This window comes from Mus pahari, chromosome 22, assembly GCF_900095145.1.
Source record: "Mus pahari chromosome 22, PAHARI_EIJ_v1.1, whole genome shotgun sequence".
Taxonomy (NCBI): Eukaryota; Metazoa; Chordata; class Mammalia; order Rodentia; family Muridae; genus Mus; species Mus pahari.
Window position 1 is genome coordinate 32,477,238 of NC_034611.1, and position 13,168 is coordinate 32,490,405.

At 39.3% G+C, this 13,168-nt stretch overlaps 1 protein-coding gene across 2 annotated transcripts in view; it reads right to left on the minus strand.

The window, feature by feature from the left end:
* The window catches only part of Fhl5 (four and a half LIM domains 5), a 42,170-nt gene extending 31,430 nt beyond the window's left edge, over positions 1-10,740 (minus strand). The window contains exon 1 of one of the 2 annotated variants that reach the window (XM_029533413.1): positions 9,996-10,059. Coding sequence is in view for 1 of the 2 variants with exons in the window: in XM_021222397.2 (XP_021078056.2) it covers positions 10,557-10,736 (180 nt within the window). In the remaining variant the exon portion in view is untranslated. Of the gene's footprint in view, positions 1-9,995; positions 10,060-10,556 lie in introns of those variants that run through there. The other variant, XM_021222397.2, reaches the window with a different exon arrangement.
* Between the last annotated feature and the right edge of the window lie 2,428 nt (positions 10,741-13,168).

Here is a 13,168-nt window from a genome sequence, read left to right on the forward strand (position 1 = left end):
TTTCTGAGTTCAAGGCCAGCCTGGTCTACAGAGTGAGTTCCAGGACAGCCAGGGCTATACAGAGAAACCCTGTCTTGAAAAAACAAAAAACAAACAAACAAACAAAAACAAAAAAAAAAGAATGAAAGTGGTGTCCAATTGAATGACAGACAAAGAGATGAATCAGAGAAAGATTTGACAAAATAGGATATGGCCAACTCTCACGAGAAGAGAAAGGCAAGGGAAGCTACTCAAGAGAGCAGAGCAGAGGAAGGTGGCAGTTTAACTGGGACAGTGATAGAAAGACAGTTTGTAGAAAGAACAAGCTAGACACAAGTGAAGACAGAATGAGCCAGAGAATGAAAGGAAGCCAGGAGATTAGATTATTCTGCCAGAGTTAGTTTGAGGCCAAGCAGAACAATTCAGGAGAAGCCAGAGTGAATCAGTCAGTTTGGAGAAAAAAAAAAAATCTGAGCCCGAACAGCTGAGTTGAAAGAGCCAGCCAGAGATCAGAAAGAACAGAAAGCGGGAACATATTGACCAGCAAGTCTCAGAGGCTGAAGACATGCTAGGCCTAGACTAGATTGTACATGTCAGGTCTAGGTAAAATGTTACCTGGATAGCCTGCTATCATAAGGAAGCTTCTTCATATGTTCTGTTAAGTAGGAAACTTTCTAATGCCAAGACTGAGTACATATTCTGTCCCCTTGGGAGCCAATCACAATAGAAGTCAATAGAACTGTTTTGTATCTTACCCACAATAAGCTTGACCTGAACCATCCACCAAAAAGCACTTCCTGCACCTATGTATAAGCTTTTATTATATTTGCCTTTATAACCTGCCCCTGAAATGAACTCCAGCATAAGAGAGACACGTGAAACAATTTAAGAATAAGAATAAGAATAACAATAACAATAAGAATAAGAATAATTATAATTATTAGGAATAAGACCTCCATTTTGGATAGTGGTTGTACTGGTTAATTTTGTGTCAACCTGACACAAGCTGGAGTTATCACAGAGAAAGGAGCTTAAGTTGTGGGAAATACCTCCACAAGATTCAGCTGCAAGGCATTTTCTCAGTGATCACCCTTGTGGGTGGTGCCATCTCTGGGCTGGTAGCCTTGGTTCTATAAGAGAGAAGCCTGAGCAAGCCAGGGAAAGCAAGCCAGTAAAGAACATCCCTCCATGGCCTCTGCCTCTGCTCCTGCTTTCTGACCTGCTTGAGTTCCAGTCCTGTATCCTTTGGTGATCAACAGCAGTATGTAAAGGTAAGCTGAATAAACCCTTTCCTCCCCAACTTGCTTCTTGGTCATGATGTTTTGTCCAGGAATAGAAACCCTGACTAAGACAGTGTTCTCAGAAAGTTTAAGTTACCAAGACCTCCCTGGAAACCAACATCCTACTTGGCAGAAAAAGACATGAACCTGGGTAACTGCCATCATGGTTAACAAGTCAAGACATGAATGTTACCTAAGTCCCATCATGGTAGACAAGTTACAACATGAATATTAGACAAGACAAGTTCCCTACCACAGTTGAATACCCCAACCAATGGGAACAGGACAAGTGTACAACAAGGACATGTTCCCAAGGACATCTCCTATCTCTAAATCCAGATTGGTAAAATAACTTGGCACAGATGTTAGTATATTTTAGACTTAAAAACCCTCTAGAATCTTAATTCAATGTCATGGTTCAGTTCCCGAATCTGGACCATGGCCCTGGTTGACCAGTACTGGGATGTTATACTCAATAAACTTTCCCTGTCTAAGATTGGTGTTTTTGTGTGGTTTGTGAGGTAATCCCCAGGCCCCAATAGTGTGGAGGCTAGAAGCTTCCAGGACTAGGCCTATGTTAGCAGATGGAGGCAGTAAGCCTCTAAGTGGATAGTTACATCAGGTGAGTAAAAGTTACTTTTACAGATTTTTACTTTACCCAATTTGTCAAGGCCCTCAAAATAGGTTGTGTGGCCTCCAGCCTTGGAGTGCTCTATGGGGGGATGACATCAGGTTTCCTTCCTGTCTGAAATGCATCCTGTACGTGTGGTGGGCCTATTTTCCTTGATTTCTATGAAGCCTGAAGATATCTTATTCTTTTCCTCTGGATGGTATGTGCTAAGTCACAGTATATAAACCTCTACCTTTGTTCAAGTCCGACAGGACATTTGCTGAGAGATAAAGAAATAAAGATGTGAGTTACAGATCCGCTGTCTTATCTTTCATTCTGCTTCAAAAATAGTGGCCCCTGCAGCCTTCAGATTCTCCCCAAGTCTGCAGAGGGCTAAGCAGAACAAGACTGACTTCTTATAACCAGAAAGTTTCCAGCTCTGCACAGACCTGGGGAGGTCCCCACCCCAGGCACCTATGGGATGAGGAAGAGTTTACTGTATGCCATGTGCACTCCTCGTTACAGGCATGTCCAAAGTTTAATTTCAGTTGCCAGTTTTCATGGTGTGGGGTGATGGCTCACAGTATACTATACAAAACAATGCACTAACAGCATTCTATCAGGTATTTTGACAACAGTGTGTACAGCAAATAAAATCTAAACACATACTTGGTAAAACATAACAACTGTAATATGCCCTTCGAGGTAGAATTTTTGATATTATATTAATAGAACAAATTAGCTAACAGGTACCAGGTTACCTTAGAATTACCGGTCATAGAAATGCAAAGCACTGTTGAGAAGGAAAGCATTTGTGAAATAATGTATAGACAGGAATAGTGACAAAACCTTTATGTATTTGTGTGTTGTGTGTAATCTGTCACCACAATAGTTCTGTAAAATTGGAAATTACTCAAAATCTATCCTGGTTTCCAGTCCACCAAGATTTTACTTAAAAAAAAAAAAAAAAACACAAAAGGCAGTGTGATGACAATGCAGGAAGACATGGTTTTCTTTTCTCAGGAGAGCCTTTCATAGCCTTGGAACTTTGTATCACATGCAGGAATTGCCTGTCTCAAATTTTAAAATTAAATCTCAACACATTATCTGTATGCAGTCTTTTGGTGTTGAGCGCAGCATGTAAAAACTCAGTTCACTTTAACACTGCCATGTTACCCATGGGAACTAAGCTACAAAGAATGCATTTACCATACCTTCAGTCTTCTTTCCAGTGGGGTCTGGGAAATTTAAACGCAGCGCTAAATCAAATTTTGTTAATGTTTAATAGAACAGCTTTACACTGTTAAGCAAATTTACTTGAATGAGCTTTGCTTTTCATTACAGAATTTCCATGTGTGATCTTTCGAAGTCCAAGCTTAGTTGATTTAGGAGCTAAGAGTGAGAGGTTTCCTTTCAGATTAGTTTAAATTAGATGCTGCCAACTGACTATCTTACACTTGTTACTGTGGTGGTCCCTTCACACAAATTGCTACTCCACTTCACCTTGTGAGAGCTCATCTCTTTCGCAACAAATTAGTTATATAGCTAATATTTCATGCAGTACCATATAAAAAAATTTAAACCCTCTGGGCAAAGAGAAAGAGAAGGAGAACTGGAAGGAAAAGGCTGAGTAGGGAGGGGAACGCTGTGTTTTGCTGAGAGACTCCTTGGGTGGCATGCAAGACTGAGACCGCAGTCCCTTAGTGCTCATTTTATTTTCCCAGTCCCTTAAAGCATGCTTGGGAACTCCTTTCACAGAACCTGTCTGGGAGCTGAGTCTGGGAGCTGTGGGGGGGTTAAATTCCTTAGTTTGTTCTGTTTTGTTTTTCTCATCTAACAATTTTCTCTAGGAAAATTGGGTTCAGAGAAACACATGAATTTTTTTTCTTTTCCTTTTTCTTTTCTTTTCTTTCTTTCTTTCTTTCTTTCTTTTTTTTTTTTAAGATGACACAACAGTTAGCAAAAATGCTTTAGTATAGTTTAGGTTCCTGGTACTTAATAGGTGATTTATTTTCTGTTGTTTTTCTACATGGCAAAAAGCTTTTTTTTTTTTTTTTTTTTTTTTTTTAAATGATGGCTTTTGTTATAGATATATTTTCTTAAAATAGAAAAAAAAAAAGCTGCTTCTTATTTGCATTCCTCTCCAGGTTTTAATTACCGTCAGCATCCTACCCATAAATACAGAGGTTTATTCCATAGTGGAAGCCAACCCGCTGGCAGCTGTACAAAGTGAAATAATTATCTTCAAAAGAAAACACAAGTCGCATCCAACATTCAGTGCGAGCCAATGTTTGTGTTTATTATAATTATTAGATTTCTATGGCTGTTGGAAAGACACAAAAAAAAATGGGTTTTGCTTTAATTTCTGGATCATCACATAAAATAATGTGGTGTGTAGTCTCTTTCCCATCAGAATATGATTAAAAATAATACAACCAGAGCCTGTATAGTGGTGATAGCACTAATCAATAGTTGCAAACTTTTCTCTTGATAGTTTAAGCTTGGTTGATCATAAGGATGATACTAACTGGAGAACAATGTTTGAAGTGCAGTTTTGCTTTTTAATCTGTTCTAACTCTCAAAGATTGGGCAAAGTTGATACTCAGCATTGGCCATGGTATTTATCCTAGCAATAGAAAGCAAACCAGGACAGAGGCATACCATCTTTACTTCATTTCTCTTTCACACTGGGCTCTGTCTGGTTCATGGCTCTCAGTACATTAACACTAACACCCGTGCCTCTCATCTTCTCTAGTTAACAACCTTTCCTGCTCTCCAGAAAATGCAGAGTAAAACTTGTTCCAACCAGGTTCCTAACACGGAGAACACTCTTCCATTGTTGGTGAAGAGTGCAAACTTCTACAGTGGCGATAGAAATCAGTGAGGTAGTTAGGAAGTGGTTCCTCGGGAAGATGGGAATCAATCTACGTTAAGATTGTGATACTCTTCTTAGGCTTTGTCTTCATTTCGGATATTACTGCTATGATAAAAAACACCAGGACCAAACAGTCCATCACCGATGTCCAATTCGCAGTCCCCAGTAATATCTATCGATGAGACAGAGAGTGAGAATACAAGAGAGCAGCTCCTTGAAAATGTTTGCGTTGTGTACAGGGTGGCTGGGGAACTCACAAAAATTTTTAGAGAACTGCAGGTAAAATTTTTGAGTTATGTTTTAAAAACTGAATAGTAGAGTCAGAAACAGTTTCCGAGGCCGAGGGTAGCTGCAGTCACAGGCTATGGAATAGAATATGGGGGTAGAAGTGTTTCACAATGGAGCAGAGGTGTAGAAGGGTTTCTTGTCCATGCCTGTATAACGGATGGTCACGGGCAAAGCTGTTTCTACAAGCCTTCGAAGCTCAGCTTCACACTGCCACTAATTGCTTCTTGGCCAACTTTAGAGCAGACGGGAAAAGCAAATCCATCACATTAACTAAAATTTTTATCTTGCTCGTTGTTTCAACAATTTTCACGTGTCTAAGAGTTAAAACAGACCAAGACTGCATTTTTTTTTTTTTAAATTAAAGATTCCGTAAGAGAAGCTTTATCCTTCCACATTCTCTTCTTTTGCGTTATTTTCTCCCATTTGGAAACACTGAAGATAAAATTTCCCACAAATTTCGTAGTTTACTCATTCTATACTCCTCAAGTTACTTCAACTCTAAGGGCAGGGAGTGCTCCCAGACGGAGCACTTCTCATCTACTCGGCGGAGGACTCGGGTGTGCCAATCTCGCTGTGCTTCCTTTCCTGTAAGCAGCTCTTAGTGTGTATCTTCCCAGATTATGATGGTGCTCTGCCCGTGCCTAGCCTCGGAGAAAAGATGAGGTTCATGGCAAGAGTGGATCCTTCACTCTCACACAAGCTGGTGTCCCTTAAGGCAGCTTTAATGAGCAATAATAAAGTTGGTAATAAATCGATCTGTATATTATAGTTGAGTCTAGTTTTGATTGCTTCATAAGTTCAAAAGGGCAATCACATAAGTGAAAATTCCAAATCTACATACACAGTTTAAAACAGGAGGTTTCGCATTGATCAAACTTTGTGTGTATATGTATATTGAGAAAGAAAAATCAAGAGTGTGAAAGTATTAAAAAGTTTATATTTAAGCTTTTATTTTATGTGAGGAAACATGATCTACTCTCTTTTAATACTGGTTATTATAAAATGTAACCTAAAAATAATAAAAACATATTCTCCAAAAAACTAATTTTTTTGGCAGAGTTTCACTATGCAGTCATGGCTGGCCTGGAACTCAATATGCAGACCAGAATGTCTTCAACTGCGTAGATTCACCTGCCTCTGCCTCTGAGTGCTCAGGTTAATGTCATGCACCAATGGGCAAACACAAGCCACCAGGCAATCAAAAAGAACAACTTAGATAGTACATATCCCAGTGTGCTTTCTTAGACTAATAATTAATTTATATTTAAAGTATTTTTGGAGTTTAACTTAATTTTTCTGTAAGTATAATGTATTACATTTTGGAGTTCTAGATCATGTATAATTTGTCTATTAATCAACGTTCTACAGGTGTTTTGATGTCAAGAGGCATAGTACCACGAATGAGTGAACATGCATTTAATAGTCATATACAGCAGACGAAGCACATTTCTAGATAGTATTAAAAAATGTACCTTAGTCAATCTTATTTTATCATATTTTAGCATTAGATTGACATTTCTCATGAAAAAGTACATGTGTGTGTATGTTCACAGAAGTTTCTGAAACTCAGGCAGATATAGTTCTTAGGTTGAGGCTTTAAGTATGTCTGCCAAATCTCAGTACCACCTGCTTGTATACCTTGAGCCTTAAACGCACTCTTTATATTTCTAAATGACAAAAATCATAGTAGAAGCACATTTTGACATATGTAAAGTTCAAATTCAGTTTCCTAAATAAAGCTGTATTAAAAATTCAGCCATACCCATGATCTTGATTATCACACTCTCCAGTTACAGTAGGAGGCAGCCTGGCACACATGCCTTAACACACTGTACTGCAGTGTCGGGTTACAGTGGAGAGAACTACACTCATGCATAGCGCACTGGCTGGTTACAGTGGGATAAAGCTACACTCATGCATAACACGCTGGCTGATTGCAGTGGAGAGAAGCCATACTCATGCATAGCACTTTTGCTTTGCCTACTTGGCAGCTGCAACACTAGGGGCAGGAGTTATAAGGCCCAAAATGTTTACTTGTGGCTTCTTATGTGAAATATTTGTTGACCCATGGTGAAGATTTTCAAAGTACATTTTGTGCTTCTAATTATAGCCTGTGGGATAGTTGCCAAATAAGCTTAAGTTTGACTAGGATTTTAAAGGTTTTTCTTTAAAATAACATTAGACATCATTGACTTTGTGTTTGTAATGATATTTAACAGTATCACTTTAAGCGAAATTAAATAGAATAAATTAAATATCCATTACACCAATAGTTTTTTAAAATTAGAATAGCACATGTTCTGATGTTAAGCCTCTTAATTAAGGTCACAGAGTTTAAAAAAGTTTTAATCTGACCATAAGAAAAATATTGGATACAATTAGAGTACAGCTGTTCAATTTAGAAAGTTACTGATCAAATGTTAGAAGCTTCTGTCATATTATAATTATGAAAATGTTCCCAGAATAAACAAGTATGAGTAGTATAATAGTAGAACTAGAATCTTAATTTAGACTGCATAGCAGCTTAGTGTTAACTGCATTTACATTTTCCCAAGTGACAGTTACATCACATATCTGCTAAAGAAATGTTAACCTTCATGTGAAGAGGACATGTACACATTAGAAGCATTGTTAGTTCTTTACTAGCATGACTTTAATCAGAACTTATTATAGAAACCCTATGTCCCATAGTAGCATCAACTTAATTGCATGTCAGTCATAGGATTGCTAACATTTTTAACAGTACTAACACTTCTGACAATGGTATTAAATGATTTTTCTCTCTCTCTCCTTTTTTTTTTTTTTAACAGAAACAGGAATTTATGCCTACCTATAGTCTGTACATTCATGTATTCTAAACTCACCTACTCATCAACTAGATTGCTCCAGTAAAACACTACAGAAAAACTGGTTAAGATGTTCATCTCTTTTAATGTCTAGTGCTAATGACAACCAGAGATGCTCTGTTATTTGAGCACTAGCCCATTCAGTCCAAGAGCTATCTTTGCCCTTCAGTGAGTCCTATAGACTAATTGTGTTAACATCACCAGAACTTACTTGGAATGCAAAACTGTCATGAGTACGGGTTGGGCTCATGGGGCCTCAACAAGAAGTTGGTAGAGATGTGGGTGGGATAGGGAGAGTTATTCATTCTTCTGGAGGCAGGGAGGTCAGTTGAAAGGCTAATGTTAACAAGTGAAAGAAGATGTGAGCAAGAAAAGGAAAGAAATTATTCTATCCTGTGTCTGGGTTTAGTCACAAGGTGAATCATGGTATCATTGTAGAGGAGTGTACCTGAAAGTACTATTTGAAGCAGAGGGAAGTAATTAGTTGACCTGTGTGAGGTCTGAGAATGAATACTGTCAGATAACCAAAGGGAGATGTAAAGCTAGGGCCAAAGAGGCATGAACGGAAATAACATAAGTTACTAGGGCATTTTATTTTGGAAGGGGTCTTATGTACTGTCCCAGTCAGAATCTCTAGCTGCTTTGCCCTGGAGACCCCCATACCATTCTAGTCAATTTACTATTGCTATTCTAAGAAGAGTCTGTAGGTCACATATGAGCTTACTGTGATCTGACACTTTGGAGCTGATAATTCTAAGAGGATTTGAGGTATTTTGAGGGATGCATCCCTCATTCACTCCCTATCCTTCTCTTCAAAGGTCCTTCCAGTGGTTACCCAGAGGCAGACAGGCAGATGTTAGTTACTTGTAAGACCAATGTAATGCAAGCTTAGTTTAACTGATCGATGATTCCATCAAAATAATCAACACTTTCCTAAAATGTTCTATAAAAACATTTCCCTAAAATGTTCTATATTTTCAGTATGACAAGTAGAAGATATTTTAGGTTTGCCTAATCCAAATTAAGTCTTTACTCAAAAGACTGCTGTGAGCCACCACGTTAGGAAAGCTGATCAGTGAGGTGCCATCGCATTAGACAGGACTGGCATTTGGCTAAGGTTGGCATGGGAAGTCTACAGAAGTAGAAAACAGACTTGAGTATACCTTCCCCATCAAGCAATTTGGCTTGTGATTTCAGACATTTCTCTTAACACACATCCTTAGAAATATCTTGACTGTGATTTGTCCAAAGTTTGCTAGAATTTACACATTTTGTGTTGTAAAATCTAAAATAGTGGCCAAAGCGACTCAATGCTTTTTTTTTTTTCATTATAGGTAGAACCTCATATTTTATTGATGTTTTAAGCTCCCACATTTATATACTCCCAAACAGTCAGCATGCTGAGTTTGGTTTCTAGTGGATGGCAGGTACCGAAGAGGTCTGACTAAAAACAGGAGGCAGATGAGCACTTTTCGCCTAAATAATGGAATCTTAATGTCAAAACGTAGCACTTCAGATGCATTATATCATACACTTACTTGTGCAGGTGGGCCACACAGCTACAGTTTACATCAGTCCTTGGAAGCAGATTAGGAAACTGCTCTATGCCCGCTTTTAGATACTCTCTAAGATTTTTCTAGAAAACAGGCTTCTGATTCCCTCCTTTTCGTAAAGGCTTTAACATGTGTTCTGTATTTACACACTTTAGCAGGTTCCGTAGAAGTAATTCAGTCATGACACATCCCCACAATTATGTTATTCACGCAAATAAATTAAGCAGAATAAAAACTTGGACTATTTCCTCTCCCCCCTTTCATGAAACTAAGAAAGTCCCTGTATTAAGAAGATTACAAACCCAGAGAGGCAATTCCCGTTATCTGCCACGGTGCTGCATCCATGAGTTTCATCAAAATGAGAAGTCTGTAAAAACCCAGAAATGGAGAAGTAGTACCAACGGGTTCTAACTGCTAAGACGTCACGGTCTGCACGCATCCTCCGAGCAAGAGTTTATCCTAAGACTTTTCTGGAAAGTTTGAAAATTCTCATTCTTCAGATATTTTTAGAAGCCAAAATACCACATAACCCAACATAAAGCAAGCGCTGAGGAGAAAACTCACTTTTTCTCCAGCTGCTTTTTCTTTGACTTACAGGCTGGGAGAATAGATGGTGGATTTCCCTCTCAATCACAGACGGGTCGATTCCAAAATGAACAGAATGCTCGGCAACATTGTGTGAGGACCGCTCCCTACAGCCTTTCAATTTTGTAGGAAAAAATAGGTTCTCTCCTAAAACTCTGTGACACGCACCCAAGACTCCTCCTAAGCCAAACACCACTCTTGGTCAATTCTACTTAAAATCACAAGGCAAAAGTCCCCTTCAGAATATCCTTAAAGGGAAATTTGACAAGTGTTAGTATTTGAAGTATCTGGCAAAGCCACAAAGTTTAAAATATAGAACATTTAGGCAGACACAGATCCTTGAGAATTTCCACTAAGTTCAATTAAGGTCATGATTTTAAACAAAATGTTCTCCGAAAGTATGTATTTTGTATTTCCTTAATCAATCCACTTTTGGCTTTGTTTCCTGGGAGCTTCCAAACTTCTCCTTTTGGTGGGAAACATCTGAGATGCAGGAGCTATTTTGTTGAACTGTCTGGGAGCAATGAGGAGAACTCTTACCTTTGGAGTTCTTTGTAGAGCAGCGGATGAGGTGTTCTTTGTCGCCACTCTCAGTTCTTTCTTGGGAAATTTGAGAACTCTGAGTAGTGTTGGCTTTGAAGAAAATAACTCAGGATAGTTACCTGCTTTCTGTACTCTCAGTGTGCTTGGACTTCTGCCTGGGTCCCCAGGGGCTGGCATTGATTGTTATGTCATGAGCCACACTGTGTGACTTCATGGAAGCTAAAATTCATCTGGTCTTTTGAAATCTTCAAAATAGGAAGTGTCCAGAGAAGTCAGAGAGAGAAGTTTGGTTTTGTTTGAACTAATCCATCACAAGAATTCTCAGAGGGTCACACTGACCTATATGACAAATGGCATCTGTTCTTAGGATTCCCATTTGAGACCATTCTTTCAGTTTAGAAGGTGGGAGCAGAAATGCTCTGCCGTAACACCACTTACTACATGACCACACTTACATGGTCATTGTTTTAAGCCTTAAAAGCATATGTAAATATTTCTCAAAATCAAACTCAGCTGAATATAACCAAAGAACTGGGGACAGGAAGTATGGAGCCAATTAACTGCTTTTTTATTCAGTTGGATTTGACGAGCGGGACATGAAGACAAAGCATTAGGATTAGCAAGAAGAAAATCTGATCAGGAAAATCGTATCTGCCTTTCACTGGTGATAGAATCGAGTACATGCTAAACAGGCATTTTTTCCCCCTTATGAGAATGGAATCAGTCTTGGCGATGTCACAGTGCCTATCCCAACAAGCTATGAGGCCACTGACCATGATTTACCCCTGCACTTTCAAAAGGCTAGTTTCCAGATTCAACTTCATTGATCCCCTCATTTTATCTTTTGTGTGAACTAAGCCAGTAGAAAGAAGAAGAAAATCCTTAGGGTCATGAAGTGTGTTGACTAGAATCTCCCAGAGCGCTGTCAGGTTTTTGCGGGAAGTTCCTCTGGCCAGGCCTATTCTTGAAAACTGCTTTCTTACTTTCTCTAAGTTAGACTTCTGGTTTCCTCTCTTTGGCGGTTTATTCTTTGTTCAGTGTCTCTCTCTACTCTCCAGCGTTCCTTATGAGATAATTTGCAATTACATGTTATGACCAGCAGATCTTTAGTGTCATCTGACATGGCTCTACTAGGTGCCCTGTGATCTGCTGGAAGGAAGCTTTTTATCTTCTGGGTCCAAGTCTCTCAGAGCATGGCACTGCCATCTACCTGTCATCTTAAATCTTAGGTTTCCTCACTTATTCTCCACCCATCTCTATTTTTACAGCTTCTGTTGGATTTATTAAATGATATCTCTTAGGCGTATCATTATCCTTTCACTCGAGACTTGACTACATAAGTTTCTTTATCAACCATAAGCACTTGCCTCTGGCCCAGTGTGGTTCCCTTCAATACTTTTTTTTTTTTCTTAGATATTTACTCTATTTACATTTCAATTTTTTTTGTCCCCTTTCCTGGTTTCCCCTCTGGTATTCTGTTACTCCTCCCCCTGCTCAACAACTCATACCTGCTTCCTTGCCCTGGCATTCCCATACACGGGGGCATAGAGCCTTCACAGGACCAACAGCCTCTCCTCCCATTGATGACCAACTAGGCCATCCTCTGCTACATATGTAGCTGGAGCCATGAGTCCCACCATGTGTACTCTTTGGTTGGTGGTTTAGTCCTATGGAGCTCTGGGGATACTGGTTAGTTTATATTGTTATTCCTCCTATGGGGCTGCAAACCCCTATAGCTCCTTGGGTCCTTTCTCTAGCTCCTTCATTGGGGACCCTGTGCTCAGTGCAATGGATGGCTGTGAGGATCCACTTCTGTATTTGTCAGGTACTGGGGGAGCCTCTCAGCAGACAGCTCTAAGAGGTTTCTGTCAACAAGCACTTGTTGGCATCCACAGAAGTGTGTGGATTTGGTGATTGTATATGGGATGGATCCCCAGGTGGGGCAGTCTCTGGATGGTCATTCCTTCAGTCTTTGCTCCACTCTTTGTTTCTGTAACTCCTGTCATGGGTATTTTGTTCCCCCTTCTAAGAAGGATTGAAGTATCCACACCTGGGTCTTCCTTCTTCTTGAGTTTCATGTGGTTTGTGAATTGTATCTTGGATACTCTGAGCTTCTGGGCTAATATCCACTTATCAGTGAGTACATACCATGTGTGTTCTTTTGTGATTGGGTTACCTCACTCAGGATGATATTTTCTAGTTCCATCCATTTGCCTGTTAAATGGGAGCCATGGGACATTTGAGCCTATGGGACATTCTCATAGAAAGCTCTACAGTGGACAAATGTATTTACTTGACCTGGGATTTTTTTTTTTTTTTAATGGCTGGGTTTGTTGCAGAGTGGACAGATATGACTTATGACTGGACAGGGAGGAGTAGGGTGTCAGAGTGGTGAAGCAGAGGACTGTGTCAGGAAGCTATGACTATCCATACTCTTCTCTCACTAGGCTTTTACTAATACACTGAGACTTTCTGAATCAATAATATATTATCTTTAAAGTAGCTGGGGATAACGGCTATGATAAAAATTTTAATGAAATGGTCTTCCTTTCCTCACAGCCCACTGCTTGTTTCTGTCAACAACAAAGGTTCTATCAAGTATTTATTAA